Raw genomic sequence first — 17,779 nt, 5'->3', positions numbered from 1 at the left:
TACTAGGGTAATGACTGTACCTTGACATGCACTCTGCTTACAAAGGGCAATTATAGATACTCAGCGTAATCTTTCATTAAGAGCAGCTCAACAAACATTTCACTTTGAACTCTGTTTAACCAGATCACAGTGGTACCTTGGTTTAAGAACAGCTTAGTTCATGAACAACTTGGATTAAGAAAGCTGCAAACCCAGAAATAGGTGTTTTGGTTTGTGAACTTTTTCTTGGAATAAGAACATGTTTCGCTTCCTGTTGAGTGTGTTCCATTTGTAAATTGAGTCCCCCACTGCTATGGGAAAGCATGCCTTGGTTTAAGAACGCTTTGGTTTAAGAACGGACTTCCGGAGTGGATTAAGTTTGTAAACCGAGGTACCACTGTACACCCACTTCATTACTGTAGTTTTGTCTTAATACTCCTGCATCCCCAGTAATATGTGAATACTCTTAAGTTTTATGGTGATGAGATTCAAGCTTAATGTGTTTTACCTGTGTAGACACAATATGTTTTCCTAACTGTTCTTATATTTAGCCTGTATACCTGAGAGAGGAGGGAATCAAGCACAGTGTATTTGAGCAAAAGTTACTCATGCACCTTGATTCTTCCTTTGATTAGGAAGGATATCTCACAACTCACAAGTGGTGAGGTGGAAACTAAATTTATATTTCTTGGTAAGTGGGAAATAAATGGCAAAGACCGAAAGCAGCACTAAAAATAATGATTATTACTGTTAACTTTGCCTGCTTTCTCGTTTGTTAAGCACAAGAAAAAATATTTTTGATTTAGATGCTCAAGGAAATTTAATTGCGTGTGCATGATCTTCCATTTTGGATCTGAAAAATAATCCCTGTTTCCTTTGCACATATGCTACTTCAGTGCTAGGATCTTTTTCTTGGGTGATAAATGAACAAATTACTTTTGAGCTGTGAGTGGGAGGAATTGGATGAGCATCCCCTGTGTCCTTCCTCCCCACCCCTTGGCAATGGCTTAGGGATACTTCATTATTTAAACACACAGGGTTGTACTTGCAGCGTATGTGCATTTAACCAATGTGATTTCAAGTTATGCACTTGTCCAAAAAAAGCAAGGTGGCTGGGTGGGTGGGCAGGCGGCTGGGAGGAAAACAGGCAATCCCACCTGCAATTGCACTTGCATTTGGAGGTGCAGTTACAGTGTGTGTGTGTGTGTGACCTTAGGAGAGTATTACAGGCCATTTCCCAGTTTTAAAATGGTTGTTTTGACTACATGCGATTGTGGCTTTATGTGCTGTCTCTGGAACATAACCCAAACAAAAGATGTGAGTTGACTGTATCTGACTTAACCGTATTTTCTCGAGTCTAATGCGCCATCAAATCTAATGCGCACCTCAATTTTCAGAACCTTCAAACCAAAAAAGATATTTGCTGGTGAATGTAAATGTGCCATTGAATCTAATGCGTACCTTAATTTTTGCAGCGTAATTTGGCCAAAAAAGGTGAGCATTAGATTCAAGTAAATGCGGTAGTGATAGGAAAGACCCATTGCGATGAATGGTATTAAGGTACAGTAGTTATGAATATGACTTGCTTGGATACAGCCCATTCTGACTTTCATATTCCTATATATGAATGTGCACGAATAAATAGTACTATGAGGATATTAATGGAGGGCAATTTATGTCTTATTTTTCCCCCCAGCAGAGTTTGGCAGAGCTAGAAGTTCTTTGTAAACAGCTCTACGAGGGGACAGACTTAGCACAGCGAATACAAGCAGAAAAGGTGCTATTGGAGCTTATTAATAGTCCCGAATGTCTTAGCCAATGCCAGCTTTTACTGGAACAAGGAACAGTAAGTGCTTCAAACTTAATAATAATAATAAAAAAATCCTTCCAGTAGCACCTTAGAGACCAACTAAGTTTGTTCTTGGTATGAGCTTTTGTGTTCATGCACACTTCTTCAGATACCAAACTTTATTATCTTAAATACACATTCATTAAATACCCATCCTTTCTCTGCTTTTCATAGACAGTAGTGTGAGATTTGAAAGTAATGATAATGAAATTTTGTAGATTAAAAGGAGATTCCCTCCACCCCCAAATAAAATAAGTTGGCTGCAACGTAATCATTGGAGGTGCTTTTTCTTCTGCTTGTTTTGCTTGTTTTGATACCTGATTTTCAAATGACACACACCCATTACGGATAAGGCTTTTACAAGCATTAATACCTTAGAAGAACATAACAAATATGTTATATTTATGCATAACTTAGGAGTTAATCACGCTTTCCATTCCACATGATAATGGCTTGGTTTACACAAATGAAATATTAGCTCCCTTTGGTAAAATGGTGAAATCATTCTAGACTCTCCAAATATATCAGTCTAAAGCTATGATCTGGCAGATTAAATCTATGTATTCAGGTTGAAAATACCTTCCTGCTTATGGACAGGGAAAGAGTCCCTTTAACTTTATAGCTCAGACCATATATTTTGGGTCATCCCCTTCACCTTCAGTATGCCATGGAGGCAGAAAGGGCCACATTTATGCAGTATGAAGTCTTCAATAGTTCTAGAGAGTTTGGACTAAATGTCCTTCAGCCACAGGCAACTTGTTCAGTGTTGAGGGATGGTGGGAATTCTAGCCCAAACCATCTGGAGGGTACTGGGTTGTTTTTGGCAGCCATTTGTCTTGAGAGGCAATGGAGTGCGCCTCCAGGGGTGAAGTCAAATTGCTGTGTTAGCAGCACTGAAGTGACCTCCCTGGGGTGCAAGCCTGGGCAATGTGTATGGAAGTCCTGGGCTGCCCAGATGTCAAAGCCCTCTCTCGGCCTCACTGATGCTTTAGTAGTTCTGAGAGAGCCGTGATTTAAAAGGAGGGACTGTAGGGTCTATGAAGGTCTGACCCTGTTTATATTTTACAGGCATATCCTTGAAAATAATATAATAGCTGTTAGAGAAATACAGTATGTGTCTTAATCTCATGTGCTTGCATAGTTAATCTCAGGATTGAGCTGTAAATTGTATCAAAATGCACACACCCAAGTAAATAGAGCAAATTTGTGACAGCAAGGGTTTAGGAGAGGTATTTCTTGTTTATATTTTTGGATGCTATCTAAGGATTTTTTAAATGAATAGTTATTACTGCCACCTGAATTGTGTGCTTTTTTCTCTAGACCTCTTATGCGCAACTGTTAGCAGCAACATGCCTCTCAAAACTTGTGTGCAAAACACCTCCTTTACCTGTTCAGCAAAGGATGGACATCAGTAAGTACAGTATTGTTTATTCCTTTCAGTATTGCAGTAGGGGTGTTTTTTTTTGTAATGATATAAATTTAAAATTGCCCTAGTAGTTAGTCAAAGAGTTTAAGATTGCCAGTCAGAATGATTTTAGGTGTTCTTCATTTACAGCTGCTGTATACTTTATCATTCTTTGATAAACTGTTGATGTTTCTAAGTTCCAGAAAAATCAGATGAAGATGTGATCTGGAATTTGCGTTGTCCTTTATTTTTTAATGGGACAAAATGTGTAAACATGTGGGTGTGTTTGTATTGCATGAATTAAAAAGCCTAAGAAATTGATCAGGAGCCTAGGTACATGTATGGCCCTCTCTATGTCCTTGTTGTAAATGCATTTATTTCACACTGTCCCATTGCTTTCAGTAGTACTGAACTTGAATACTTAGCTAGTTTTGATCTGTCAAACAAATGCAGCAGCAGGCATCTTCCTCACCTGCTTTATAATAAAAATAAATAATAAACGTTAATAGATGTGCTAACAAAAATTGACTTCAGTTGCTCCGCATAAGATATATTTATTTGGGTGTGGGCATAAGATTACTAAATGCACAAATATCTGTGACTCTTTCATAATTAATGTGGTACATACGTGCTTGGGTATCTGTCCCTTAGTATAAAAGTCTTGTAAGATGTGTCCTTCAGTATTTATTGAAATGATCTAAAATACGGACCATTAGTTTATCAGTTAATAACAAAGGAAAAGTATGTTTTATCTGGCATATTTTGGAGAAGTCAGCTACATACTGAATTCTGCAGCAGCTCGAATCAAAACCAGCACATTTTGTGATTGAGGCTCTTGTTTGAGTCTAAGCTTAAGTCTCCTTCTAGTTTAATGAACCTATGTATGTGGGGTTAACATCAAATATTTGCTTAGCTCCTTAGACTTCAATAATAAAGAGTTTTGCTACTAGTCCTTGCCTGTAGTTCTAGTCCAGGGACTTAACGTTTAAGGGAGACAAAGCCATATTTGGATCCTTATTTTGAGGCATGCTGTCATGAGCATGTTGCCTACTTGCATCAATGATGGTAGAGAGCTGATTAAAACAAACAGAACATCTGGAGCTGATATGGTTGCTCAACTAATTTCTTGTTTAATACAAAGACTTTTCAGACTCTCATCTTCGCAGATTCTGAAATAATATCTCCACGTAAACCTGGCACGAAGCTGTTTAGGGCTCATTGTGATAGGCAAGAGGCTTTAGAATAAATGGGGGAAAGTGAATACTTGTAATGGGGGAAGAAAAGATTTATTTATAGAATGTTGTAATGGATCAGAATATGAAATAAGCCTTCTAAGAAATTAAAAAGCAAAATAGCACCCTGACATAGCTAATCAGGTGGTCATCAAACCAAACTAACCAAAATAATAGGGCACATGGTGAGTGATTCCAGTTGGCAACTGGAAGCTCACAAGGTATGGCATACACAAGTTTCCTGCAGGGTCTTGTCTGCCAGGAAACACCAAACAGATGTGGTACCTGTAGAGAACTAAAAGTGAGTCTGGTAAGCTGTTCCCATAACCTTGGTAGTTCTGTTGAGCTATAACAGAAGTAGACAATGTGCTTGTTCTGTAACACCCATTGGCCCCGCCCAGTATGGCCAGTGATTTGGGGTGATGGAATCTGTAATCACAACAGAGGCAAGCAGACATCCCTGAGCTTTGGTTTTGGCATGGACAGCATGGAAGCACTATGCTTAAGAACAGCATTGGACATTTTTTCTTGTAGATTCAGCTGACATGTTCAGCCTTCTCAAAAAATACTATTTTTTGAGTTATTGTACTTTAAAAATAGCACTAAAATAACTGCACTTGGATTTGAAGCATTTAATTAGGAATATTACTATACAATTTTCAAGATCTGGCCTTCTGGAGACTCAATCCGTGTATTTCACAATAACAATATACCGGTAACTTAGAAAAGCTTGATGTATTGAACATAAAATGATTTTGATTTAATTTTTGGTATTTCGGTACAGGAAACTACATATTAAACTATGTTGCATCTCGACCAAAACTGGCCCTTTTTGTGATCCAAGCTCTTGTTCAAGTAATTGCTAAGATCACAAAGTTGGGTTGGTTTGATGTTCAGAAAGACCAGCTCATCTTTAGAGACATTATTGCTGATGTTAAAAAGTTTTTGCAGGTAAGAGAAAGTGAATATGACTGCTTGTTAAAAACATTTCTGTATTAAATATAGTAGTCACATATTTTAAATGCCATGTGATCCTAAGGAGGAGACACAGAATGGAAAAAGTAGTTCAGTCAGCTGCAAATTATACGATTAAGAACTGCCTGAAATATAAAAGAAGAACAGACTTAAGGTGGAGACTATTTATGACTTTGTCGTGAGAACTGTGCTGTAGAAAATGATGCAACTGGATGAAAAATGGATGCAAAAATATAGCATTGAAATAGCCCTCTTGCTAGTGTATTGGCACTAAGGAGATGTATGGGGCTGCTGGGGAGGTGATGCTAGAAACAGTTGGTTGCATCTCCTTCCAATAATTTCTGCTCTGTACTGGTACTTTCCTCCATGTCAGTCCAGCAGTGCCAAGGGTTGCTGCTGAATGGAGCTAGCTTCTAGTGCTGAATAAAAACAGTGATGTGTCTTTTGCACCAAAGTTTCCTTTTCCTGTAAATAGTTGTTGTTGTTGTTTAATCATTTAGTTGTGTCTGACTCTTCATGACCCCATGGACCAGAGCACGCCAGGCACTCCTGTCTTCCACTGCCTCCCGCAGTTTGGTCAGACTCGTGTTGATAGCTTCGAGAACACTTTCCAACCATCTCGTCCTCTGTCGTCCCCTTCTCCTTGTGCCCTCCATCTTTCCCAACATCAGGGTCTTTTCCAGGGAGTCTTCTCTTCTCATGAGGTGGCCAAAGTATTGGCGCCTCAGCTTCAGGATCTGTCCTTCCAGTGAGCACTCAGGGCTGATTTCCTTAAGAATGGATAGATTTGAACTTCTTGCAGTCCATGGGACTCTCGAGAGTCTCCTCCAGTTAATAGTAGGGCCATCATATGTAGAGACTCTGGTGAATGAGAAGGCAAACACAACCAGATTTGAGAAGCTATGCTAACCCTAGTAGACAAGAGGTGATCCATTTATTTTATATTAAATATTCTGTTTTGTGTTGTTCGACTCCAGCTCCCATCATTCCTGACCTTTGGCCATGCTGGCTTGGGCTGATGGGAGTTGGAGTCCCTTCCCCACCCCTGCTAGAAACTCAAGAAATAACAAGAGTTAAGGTAATGCCCAAGTTCTGGAAATGCCTATTTAAGGTTTCCCCTACTTATGGGTGGTGCTTACCTTGAGAACTAATTGGTAATTTATACCCAGGACTGTGTGTTGATTCTCTTCTTGTGATTCTTATGGCCAAGATTTTCATCATGCTCCTGTCTTCTCACCTGTTCAGTTCAATAGTTTTAAAAAATTAAAATAGAAAAGGCACTTCATTTGTTTCAAATTATGTAAGGCAAGGGGAGTTAATAGAGGAAGGCAGTTTCCAAGGGGGTTATTTTTCTGTGTGGGGAAATGAGTTCCCTTAACTTGGAATGAGAAATGTATTTATATCATCAAAGCTTAGATTAGGTAGTTTTTGCTACCTAGCCTAGGTGGAAGTAGAGTTGTCATGGAATTTTTACAAATTCATTTGAAAGTAAATAGTACAGGTAGATGCAAACTGAATATTCAAACCAAAGTGGTGGATTGAGTGTTTTCCCTCCTGGTAAATCTTTGATGCTTACCAACCACAACTCCTTTTGTGAGATAAAATCTCTGGCACTGAGTGGGAATGGTGAAGGAGATAAGGAATTATTTAGCAAAGCAAACTCACGATTGTGAGAGTTAGGATTTATTGGTGCTCAAAAAGTGTTTGATATACTTTTATCTGAGTAATGCTTCTAAGAGCGCGGTAAGAGGGAGTAGTATTATCCCAATATGGGAAAAGGACTGACTGTAAGAGTTGTTTGTCTTAGGCCACCCAATATGTTAATGGCTAAATGAGATTTAAACTGATCCTGGTTTCACAAATGTGAAACCATCCGCTGTTAAATGTCATTATATTCTCTCTCTATTTTTGCATGAGGGGAAAAAGCTGGTAATATGTTACAGTTAATGCACTTTAAAATCATTAGGAAAGTGTGATAAAAATGGCCTTGTGTTCATTAACAACAAATATGGGAAGAATACTGTGGCTGTTTTGCAGTTATTTTTATTAATGTAATTTGATTTTACATTTATTATTAAAATGTTTGAAGTGTGAATCTGCTGTAGTTAATTCATTAATAATAGAGATTCAAACTCAAAACTTTGCTTCTTGTGAGACTTCCTTCACTGAATTATTTTTCCTTTGGGAGACAAAATGAAACCATATTTCTAATTCCCAGCTGAACTTACCATTTAAAATAGAGATGTTGATCAGCAATAAATATTAAGTTTTGGGCACAAGCGTTTGGATTGTCATTAAATAGGGAAAAATGGGGAGGGTGAGTCCAGTTTAAATTTGTAAATATATCTTTCTTGCCTAGTATAGCAGTAAGTTTGCCAGCCATTCCTGGAGTTTGGCTGTGTGGGGCTGTGGAACGGTTTGTTCTGATTGCCTAAGACAGGCACGTCCAATAGGTAGATTGTGATGTACCAGTAGATCACTGGACGTCTCTGGTAGATCACTGGTAGATCACTGGCTCCCCTCAAAAAAGCTCAACAAATTTGCCCCCCCAAAAAACTCATGATTTTAGCCCTGCTTTCCTCCTCCCTAAAAAAAAGATCAACAATTTTGACCTGTATGCCAAGAAACAGGGCCTGCCTGCCTTAAAAAATCTCAACAACTTTGACCTGAACTCCCCAAAAGGGGGTAGATCACTGCCAGTTTTTAACTCTGTGAGTAGATCGCAGTCTCTTGGGAGTTGGCAGCCCCTGGCCTAAGACATTGAGGAGCCAAGGCCAATTTGAGTATATGGCACTTAACTGGGTTAATAGTCTGAACTAATATAAGGCAATCCCATGCGCTTGTGATAGCAGAGAAACTCCCTCCTCCCTGATATAGGCATTCAGGTGTTAGTACTTGTGGGTTCTGAAGGGGCCACGAGAATGCATGGGGATAGCCCTACCTACTTGATGATGTTTGTGCTGGCCATGCCCTGGAGCAGCATGTGAGTGGTATCATTCTCAAGGGGGGCGCTTGTAGTTTTTCAAAACAGGGGCAAGAACCCTAGTCAGTCATGGCTCCTTTTCCTTGGCTGGAAACGCTGCTTGCCTAGAAGTGGTTTCCTTCAGACTGACGGTATTTATGCTTTCTTAGAGGTGTGTTGTCAAAGGGGGCAGTATCCAGTTAGCCACTGTAAGCACCAGTCTGTTTTGATGAAGGCCAGCCAGCTTTTTCATGCGCTGTTCAATCTGTGGTGCTGAAGTTGTTTTATGTGATTTGCAAGAAGACATTATGAAATACCTTAAAGAATGCCCCCCCCTTTTATATTTATATTATATTTGGGAACTGGAAAAGTAATCTCTTAGGAGGAAAATATGGAAACCAGAATTTATTTGTTATGATAATATGGAGGAAAATGGCCAGATTCGTCTAAACTCAGTGTTTCCCAAACTTGGGTCTCCAACTGTTTTCAGACTATAATCCCCATCATCCCTGATGCTTGCTTGCTAGGGATGATGGGAGTTGTAGTCCAGAAACAGCTGGAGACCCAAGTTTGGGAAACATTGCTCTAGCAGAAGCTAGTGCAAGGTCTCTTGCTAGCTCAGTGGTCTTCCTCCTCTCCTCCCCCCATGTATCCTGGTACTTCCCCCAAAACTGCTCTGCAGGGTTGGGAAAAATGCTTCAGATGACAAAATGATCAGAAAAGCACAGTGCTGAATACCTCCCTGAGATTAAAAGACACCTAAAACATTCATTTTGGAACATTAACACTTTTTTTCTATATGCTGTAGGGGACTGTGGACCACTGCATAATAGGAGTAATGATTCTTTCAGAACTGACTCAGGAAATGAATTTTGTAAGTGCACTTCTTTCCTCTTTAAATTCTTTTATGCTGTCAGAGAATGGTCAGAGTGTCTTATGGGGCTGGAAATTGGGAAGCTGCTGTACATTGTAAAAAGTAAAAAATTGCCTAAGAAATGTTTTTAATGGAATGAAGCAGAGAAATGGGTTGCAACAATACCTACTGAGTGGATGGAATGTGGCCCATCCAGCAGTTGCTAGAATCAGTTATAATACTCTGAAAAAGGACAAAGAAACCAAATGCCTCCCCCCAGCCACATCAAGTAATCACACTTTTCCTCAACCATGCAACATAGAAGTACAGGCAAATGCACCCTGCATATAGGAAATAGCTTAAGAGAGGAAAGATGCAGAAATGTTCTCTCACTTGTCCTGCAGCTTTTAATAATCCTATCCACACCTCACTAAGGGCTGCAAAGACTATTAGTCTTTATCACTTTGGAGGAAACCAAAGATAAGATTGAAGGGAAGGAGAGCAGGGTTCTTGCTTCTCTTTATATGCATTAGCTAGTCTTTGCTTCGAAGTATAATCCAAGGTGACACTTTAAAGTGGCATTATCTTCTCCCATGGATATTTTTACCGTTGAAGCTTGCACGTGGTGTTTAGCATGGCCAATTTTAGGCTTGATGATGGTCATCAGAAAAAGCTGTGCTACACAAATTGATCTGGTAGATGTACATTCTTAACAGATATGTATCATCTGTTGCTGATTGTAATTTTTGGTATAGAGAAGCCTAGTGGATGGATGTTTCTCGTGTGTGTGATGTCCTCTCCACTAAAATGATGAGGGAGTTAGCTTAGCAATGTGAATTTTTTTAGCAGTTCAACTTGCACAATATGGGTTGGTGTGATGCGATTATAGAGACGCAGGAATTTAATAAGAGATTTAAGTCTCTTGTGAATGCAGCCTAAGAATTTGTAATCCTTAATCCTTATCCTACGTGGAATGATTGTCCTTTATACTTTGTTTTCTCTTCTGGTTTCCTATCAATATGATCTTATGCACGTTTGCTTTGAAGCAAGTTCAATTGAATCAGTGGGACTTGACCCTAATGTATAGATATGGACCGAGGTGTCACTGCTGGCTTTGCAAAGTAGCTTGGCTGCACTTAGGAAGGAACTGTCCTCCGTAATGACTGAATATTCTAAACTAAGTGTCCTGGTATTAGATATGTAAAGTTCTGGGAACTATATTTTATATTTGAGGATTGTAGGGTACAGATTCTGCATGTCTGGAGGACTAGTTTTCTGAATGACTTTCTCCACTTGAACTTTGTTCCTGTTCATTTTAGAGCACACACACAGTAATTTCAGAACCACTTGTATTTTGCATTGATAGTGAGTTCCAGACAGAAGTCATATTTATATATCTATTTCAAATTAGGCTTAACACAAGTAGAGGGAAACAAAACTAAGAACATGTGGGTAAGGAGGATCATATGAATTAAATAATAGGATGTAGACCTCCTGTTGCGTAATAATTGTCTTGTAGCTTACATACAAATAATATGTTTTATCAAGTCAAAATGAAGACACACTGATTCTGAAGTGTTTTTTAATTTTTATTTTAAGGTTGATTATTCTAGACCTTCATCAAAGCATCGTAAAATAGCTACCTCATTTCGTGATACTACTTTAAAAGACATTTTGATGCTGGCATGCTCGCTGTTGAAAGAGGTAGGCCTAAAACACAAGCTGTATTATAAAGATAGAATTTTCAGCAATGCAGAAATATTTTGCCCAACATGGGGCTCAAACTCACTACCCTGAGATTAAGAGTCTCATGCTCTATCGACTGAGCTGTCCCAGCTTTACCCGAGTGGCTAATAACTGTATTTGTTTTTGAGCAAAATTAGTATGCCACCAGAACATTGTTTGCTGTTGAACAAGCAACAGAATAGAACATAGTAGAATAGAGATGAATTCAGGATTGGAATCAGACGCAGAATGAATTCAGCCTGAAACAGAACTCTTGCCAGTAAAGCTCACATATGCTGGGTTTTTAAACAAATAATACTCTTTGCTCCAGTGTAATTGAGAGAGTGGTACAGCTGATTGATACTGGCAGACATTTGTGGTGAAAACTTAAACTAGCCACCAAACGTGTTGTACTTTAAACACATGAATAGACTTATTTCAGTGAGGATCCGTGAGAAGCCTTGGTGATGGATGGATGGATGGATGGATGCAGAACACAGGGAGAGATCATTTAATTTCTCTCCCTGCTTGCCCCCATCAGGTCCATCTCTATTTGTCTCCACTTAAATTTCTGACTCATGATGGTGGTTTATATTGCTACTTTGTTTTTTGAATAAACCAAGAGAAGTGACTTCTTCTTCTTCTTCTTCTTCTTCTTCTTCCTCTTCCTCTTCCTCTTCCTCTTCCTCTTCTACTTCTTAATTGAATTTATATACCACCCTATACCAGGGGGTCTCAAAATGATTATTGTTGGCTTGGTTACCATTGGATGTCAAGGCAAACCACAGGGTAGAATTCAGTGCTGTGATAACTACAGTTGTTCCACCAGTGCAAATATTTCGGCTTGCCAGACAGAATGATCTCCCCTCTCTTCACCCCATGCACTGTTCTGGGAATTCTCCAGAGCCCCCAGAGCCCATTGGGGGAGGCAGGAGAAGAAGTCCCATTGCAATAGCAGAACTCAGTCCACTGGCTTCCACGAGTGTGTCTATTTAGTTAAATCCAGCCCATAGTTCATATTTCACCATGAATGTGCAGATAGCTCCCGTGTAGCGTTTCCCACAGTGAGAGCAGCAAACCAAGATCCTTGGCTTGCAACGATGAATTATGCTGGTGATCGTAGTTCACTTTTTTCCTTTGCACAGTGCATAGTTAAACTGCAGTATTCCTTTCCATAAGATGACCACCAAATTGAGTTATTTTAAAAGTAGATTAGACAAATTTATGGAGGATAAGGATATAAATGGTAACTAGCCATGATTGCTATGTTCTGTGCCTCTGAATAGCAGTTGCTAGGGAGCACAAATTTATTAATTTGTTTTTATTTATTAAACTTGCATGCTGCCCTTCATTCATAGATCCCAGGGCGGTTCACAAATGGGGAGATCGTTGCTACATTCATATCCCACTTGTGGGCTTTCTGTAGGCTTTTGGATGCTGGACAGGATGGACCTTTGATCTGATCCAGCAAGGCTCTTCTCATCTTTATGGTGCCCCCCAAAAAACCCCACAGCCCCTTGTTTGGACATATTGCTAGGAGAGGGATCATGCTTTGTTGCTCTCAGTAGGTGAGGAGGGAAGAAGCAGCTATCTCTGAGGTCGGCTATGATGTGTGAATATGGCCAGTTACTGACACACATTTTTTTTTTCTTTTTTGGTCTGGATTTAGATGTTGGCAAAACCATTGAATCTTCAGGATCAGCAACAACAAAATCTAGCAATGCACCTTTTGAAACTTGTCCTCAATTGTCTTAACTATGACTTCATTGGCAGTTCAGCGGATGAATCTGCAGATGATCTGTGCACCGTACAGATCCCAACAAACTGGAGATCAAGTAAGAGAATTAATTAGTGGTGATAACCTAACATTTTATGTGGTGCCCATGACTATACACATTTGAAGTTGAATATCTGTTTTGCATCTAAAGGCATTGTGTCTTATGGATGTATTTTTGATCATGATATTAGTTGCAAAAAATAATAATTCTATGGGTTAGGAGAGGAACTATTACGACAAAACTTCCCATATTTCGCAGCTCACAACCATGTGCAGTCCCACACCTTAATTCCCTGAACTTCAACAGTAGTCCTGGGTAGAATTAAACTCCTTGCATGTGAGGTGTAAGCCATGCAGTCAATATGTAATGTAAGGGACCATGGTTTCTATTTGTCATAAGTGATGCCTCAGGGTGGTTGGTATCCAATGAAATAATGTTGTACTAATTTTGTTTCTTTTCCCCTGCTAGCCTCTGAAGTGTTAGTATTAACAATGCAGGGGCACAATGATGTACTATGGAGTTCCATGTTACTAGGACTATAATATAGCCTAATAACAGATCACCAACCATTTTTGGTCAGTGGGCACATTTGGAATTTTGAGGAAGTGCCAAGGGGCACCAGTCACAAAAATCCCCTCATACATTTGGTTACGAGGCCAGGTCCTTTGTTGGGGACCATGGCACTCATGGGGACTGTGCTGGTGACCACCCTACATGGGTCGTTCCTTTTTCCTTCACCTTTTCTTATTCTTTCCCTCCTGACTATTCCCCTTAATACCCTTCCCTCCCATTGTCCATCTAGCTGTTCTTCTATAATTGCTATTTTGCAAATGTTCTCTTGAAAAAGTGCAGGTGAATCCATGCTCAACTAACAGTGATATTGCTCCCAGTCCTTCCCTATCTAAATAGAATGTTTCATTGAACCCATCCTTAGTGGTGAAAACTGTTTTAAGTTAATAATTCTTTCGCGGAAGAGAAGTTAATGAAAGTTAAAATGGGCAACGTGTATACAGCAACAACAGTCTGCAGAGTGCAATCTTTCTTTTCTCTCTAGTACATCCATTTTGCCTCCTCTGGAAGCTTTTAAATAGCGCACATTGTTGCTGCAGTCCTGCTTCATTGGTCCATTAGAAAGTTTCGGTTAGATAATGTACTTAAGAAGTATGTGCAAACTATATTCTGTGGGTCTCCTTACCTTCCAGCTGCTGTGCTTTGTGCTGAACAGCTTTTTAAAAATGTCAGCCTTTCACTTCGGAGGGGCAGTAGTAAAGACTGAGATGCCTGTTCTCATTTTGTGTATATATTGCTAAAGTTTGTTACTTGAACGTTTCCCCTTCCCTAGTGTTTGAAAAGAGCTTTTAGTTAAAAAGGAACTTTTCAAAGCAAAGTTCTTTATACCTGTAATATTTGTGTATTTTGTGGAACATTTTAAAAAACCAATAAGCATACATAATGTTAAAACGGCAAACGGTACTGTTTCATTGTGTTAATAGAAAGCTATTCGGGTCATGAAACAAAAACTGTTGGTTTTCAGGGATACACTAAAACCTGACATAGGCGGTGAACAAGAACTTTATGTATATTCGCTCTTTCCCAAACATAACTCTGACAACCAATGAAAATAATAATAATAAATTTTTATTTATACCCCGCCCAACCGGGCTCAGGGTGGCTAACACCAATAAAATCACAACAAAAACATAAAACAGTTCATTAAAATACAGATTAAAATACAATTTAAAACTAAATCTAAACTTCAGCCTCATTTTTAAGTAGCCCACCAATCACCCCAAAAGAACGAAACATCAGGGTTAAACTGAAACCAACCGAAAGGCTAGGTGGAACAGCTCCGTCTTGCAGGCCCTGCGGAAAGATGCCAAATCCCGCAGGGCCCTGGTCTCTTGTGCCAGACTGTTCCACCAAGTCGGGGCCAGTACTGAGAAGGCCCTGGCCCTAGTTGAAGCCAACCTAGCCTCCTTGTGGCTCGGGACCTCCAACAAATTATTATTTGAGGACCTTAAGGTCCTACCTGGGACATACCAGGAGAGGCGGTCCCTTAGGTATGAGGGTCCTAAAAGGGGAACAGGGCTATGGTTTGGTTTACAGTGGTACCTTGGTTCTCGAACTCAATCCATTTCGGGTCTCCATTCGACTCCCGAAACCTTTCGTAAACCAAGGCACGGTTTCCGATTAGCTGCAGGAGCTTCCTGCACTCAAGCGGAAGCCGCGTCAGACATGTGGCTTACGAAAACATTCGCAAACTGGAACACTTACTTCCGGGTTTGCAGCGTTCAGGAGCCGATTTGTTCGGGAGCCAAGCCGTATTGTCCTGCTTCTCCTGTGCTTGATAGTCACAAGGAGAGGCTGAGGCAAAAGAAGGAATGCTGAAATAGCAAGAGTAGAATTTAGTGCTGATCTTAAGCAGTGGCAGGTTCACATCCTTTTTATTCCCCTTTCCTCTGTGGTGGTTGTGTGTGTGTGTTTTTTTGTGTGGGGTGGGGACAAAGGAGAGTATGCAAACAGGTGAAAGTGGGTTGCAGCACAGCTTCCTACTTGGAACCCCTTCAGAGTTCGGCACAATGTTTCTTGCCCCAGCTTTAATTGGCTTTGTGACATTCTCATGCAGCTGTATCTTGATTGGCTCCATGGCATTGTGATGTAAACATGATCTCACATTGTCCCCAGTTGGCTGGGATCTCAGTTCAGCAGCAAGGTGAGGCAGTTAAAGGGGACAAAACATGGATTGGAGCATCACCTGACAGCGGATAACATTATCAGTGAACAAGTATAAAATATTGGGAAGGAGCTTGGAAAACATCCCCACCCCACCCCAGACACCCATTTTATGTAAAAATGTGTGCTGGTGAATATTCGACATAGCACTAGTATAATTTGGATTGTACTCTTGAAGTAGAGACCATTTAGAAAAAAGAAAATGGGGTTGTGCAGTTGCAGTAAGCCCGCAACTTACACGGGGGTTACATTCCAGGGATCACACCAAAACCACGTGTAGTCAAAACCCATTGGGTTCAATAGTGGGTGGGATTGTCAACATCATTTTTCCTGTAATCCTGCCTCCTTTCTGCCCTCTTTTATTTTTATTTTGTGACATAAAGCTGAATGTGCACAAGTTAAATGCACATAAATTGTGGGCTTGCTGTAGCAAATTTCGTTTTCTGCAGGAGTCCCAACATTTGGGCTATGGTTTATATGGCCTGCTTTTTTCTTTTTCTTTTTGCCAGTCTAGACCAAATGCTAAACTGTTATATTTGTTACCATTTTTAAAAAGAGCAGTGGAACTTGTGAAAGTTATTTTCTTTGTAACGCAGGGATATGCCCATTTCATAATTTTACCTTTCCCTTCTCAGTCTTCCTGGAGCCAGAAACCTTGGATCTCTTTTTTGATCTGTATCATTCCCTCCCATCAATGCTGTCTCAGTTAGTAAGTATGTTGTTTTTCCAATAGTAAAAGAAAGTGATTTCTGAGAAGCTGTTCGGACATTAGTACATGTTTAATAAATATGTCATACCAGAATTGCCCCTTGTATCACCTTAGATTTCACTCCTGTTTTTATGCTCCAAAGGGGTCTCTGCGGTACAGTTTAGAAGAGGGGGAGCACACACAATTGCAATTGGAAGCAACAGGACTTTTCTGCTAATCAGTCAGCAGCAAATCAACAATATATTTATAAATGTAGCTACAACTGCAGCCTCTCCCACAGTCCACAGCAAATGCTCAGCCCATCATCAATTATGTATTTGCCCACAGACAGTAAAAACGTGCGGAAGTGTGTGGGATTATTTTGGCCTTGCATTTCCCAGTGCAATTCCACGGGCTTCTCTGTCCTTAGATGTTGCAGTAGCACTCTTTGTTTATTTATTAAATTTGTGTACTGCCCTTCATCCAAATATCTCGGGGCGGCTCACTCTTTTGCATGTGCTTTGCATCGTCTCTGATGCTGGAGTTATTAAATAGCCATCATGACTATTAGCCACAATTTGGTCTAACCTGCTTTTAAAGCTGATGTTGTGGCCATTGTTGCATCCTGTGGAAGTGAACAGGTTGACTGTGCCCTGTGTCTGCCCTGAAGTTTCCGTCTAGTTTCTTTCAGTGACTTCGGATTCTAGTAGTCTGTGAGAGAGGAAGAAAAATCTCTCCCTCCAAATAATGCATAATTTTAGACGTCTCTCTATAAATAGCCTCAAATATTAACTTCTGTCATACAGGAGTTGCTCCAGGGATAATCCCCAAATTGTGGAATGGTGGGTAGAATTCTAACAAAATGGGCCACTCTTCCATGCTTCCCCCACCACCATGCCCCCCTTTCCACTAAGTTTTGGCCTTGTATTGCCAGAGTTGCTATGGCTCTCTTACATTGTCACAATGCAGCATAAGTGACTGGGCTCTTCTGGTTAGCTGTGCAATCACAGCACATGCCCTTGCAACAGGGCACAGTATCAACACCATGTTGTCTGGCTAGTGTTCTGTTAGGATATGATCATACCAGAAGCCAGTAACTACCTGAATTGTGTCCGTTGTAGAGATGGTGTACATACAGATATGTGTATTTGAATCAGTTTATTTAGCATTGTTTTTAATGGCGCATGAACACTGATGACAGCTTTCTGTGTTTTAAATATAGACTGTGTTTGACTACTGTAGCTGTTGGCCCAACATGAATGTATAGACTTTTCTAAGCTAGAAGAAACTTGACTGGTATAAGCAGTAAGGTGTTTGATGCTTCTGGTATCCATTAGTCCAAAAAGGAATGGTTGTATCTTGCTAATGAATAAAATTACTAAATCCTTGTTTTCTTTCTAGGCACTTTCTTGTTTAGTTCAGTTTGCTTCTACAAGGAGATCCTTATTTAGCAACCCAGAACGTGCCAAATATCTTGGTAACCTGATCAAAGGAGTAAAAAGAATACTTGAAAATCCTCAGGTATACATTTGTCAGTTTTCTCCTCAGTTCTGAGTATATGATGCCCGCTTTTTAAAATATGTCTTGCCACTAATTTAAA

General features: G+C 40.0%; 1 protein-coding gene across 4 annotated transcripts in view; it reads left to right on the top strand.

Moving 5' to 3' along the window:
- The window catches only part of RANBP17 (RAN binding protein 17), a 168,222-nt gene that overhangs the window by 2,834 nt on the left and 147,609 nt on the right, over positions 1-17,779 (top strand). The window contains exons 2-9 of one of the 4 annotated variants that reach the window (XM_033142824.1): positions 1,679-1,825; positions 3,149-3,239; positions 5,250-5,416; positions 9,211-9,276; positions 10,855-10,959; positions 12,650-12,815; positions 16,127-16,200; positions 17,581-17,700. In XM_033142824.1, coding sequence (XP_032998715.1) covers positions 1,679-1,825; positions 3,149-3,239; positions 5,250-5,416; positions 9,211-9,276; positions 10,855-10,959; positions 12,650-12,815; positions 16,127-16,200; positions 17,581-17,700 — 936 coding nt within the window. Of the gene's footprint in view, positions 1-1,675; positions 1,826-3,148; positions 3,240-5,243; positions 5,417-9,210; positions 9,277-10,854; positions 10,960-12,649; positions 12,816-16,126; positions 16,201-17,580; positions 17,701-17,779 lie in introns of all 4 variants that reach the window. The other 3 variants (XM_033142821.1, XM_033142822.1, XM_033142820.1) reach the window with 3 other exon arrangements.

This window comes from Lacerta agilis, chromosome 3 (assembly GCF_009819535.1).
Source record: "Lacerta agilis isolate rLacAgi1 chromosome 3, rLacAgi1.pri, whole genome shotgun sequence".
NCBI classification, from domain to species: Eukaryota; Metazoa; Chordata; class Lepidosauria; order Squamata; family Lacertidae; genus Lacerta; species Lacerta agilis.
The sequence above is the reverse complement of the archived record's forward strand: the minus strand, read 5'-3'. Positions and strand labels throughout refer to the sequence as shown.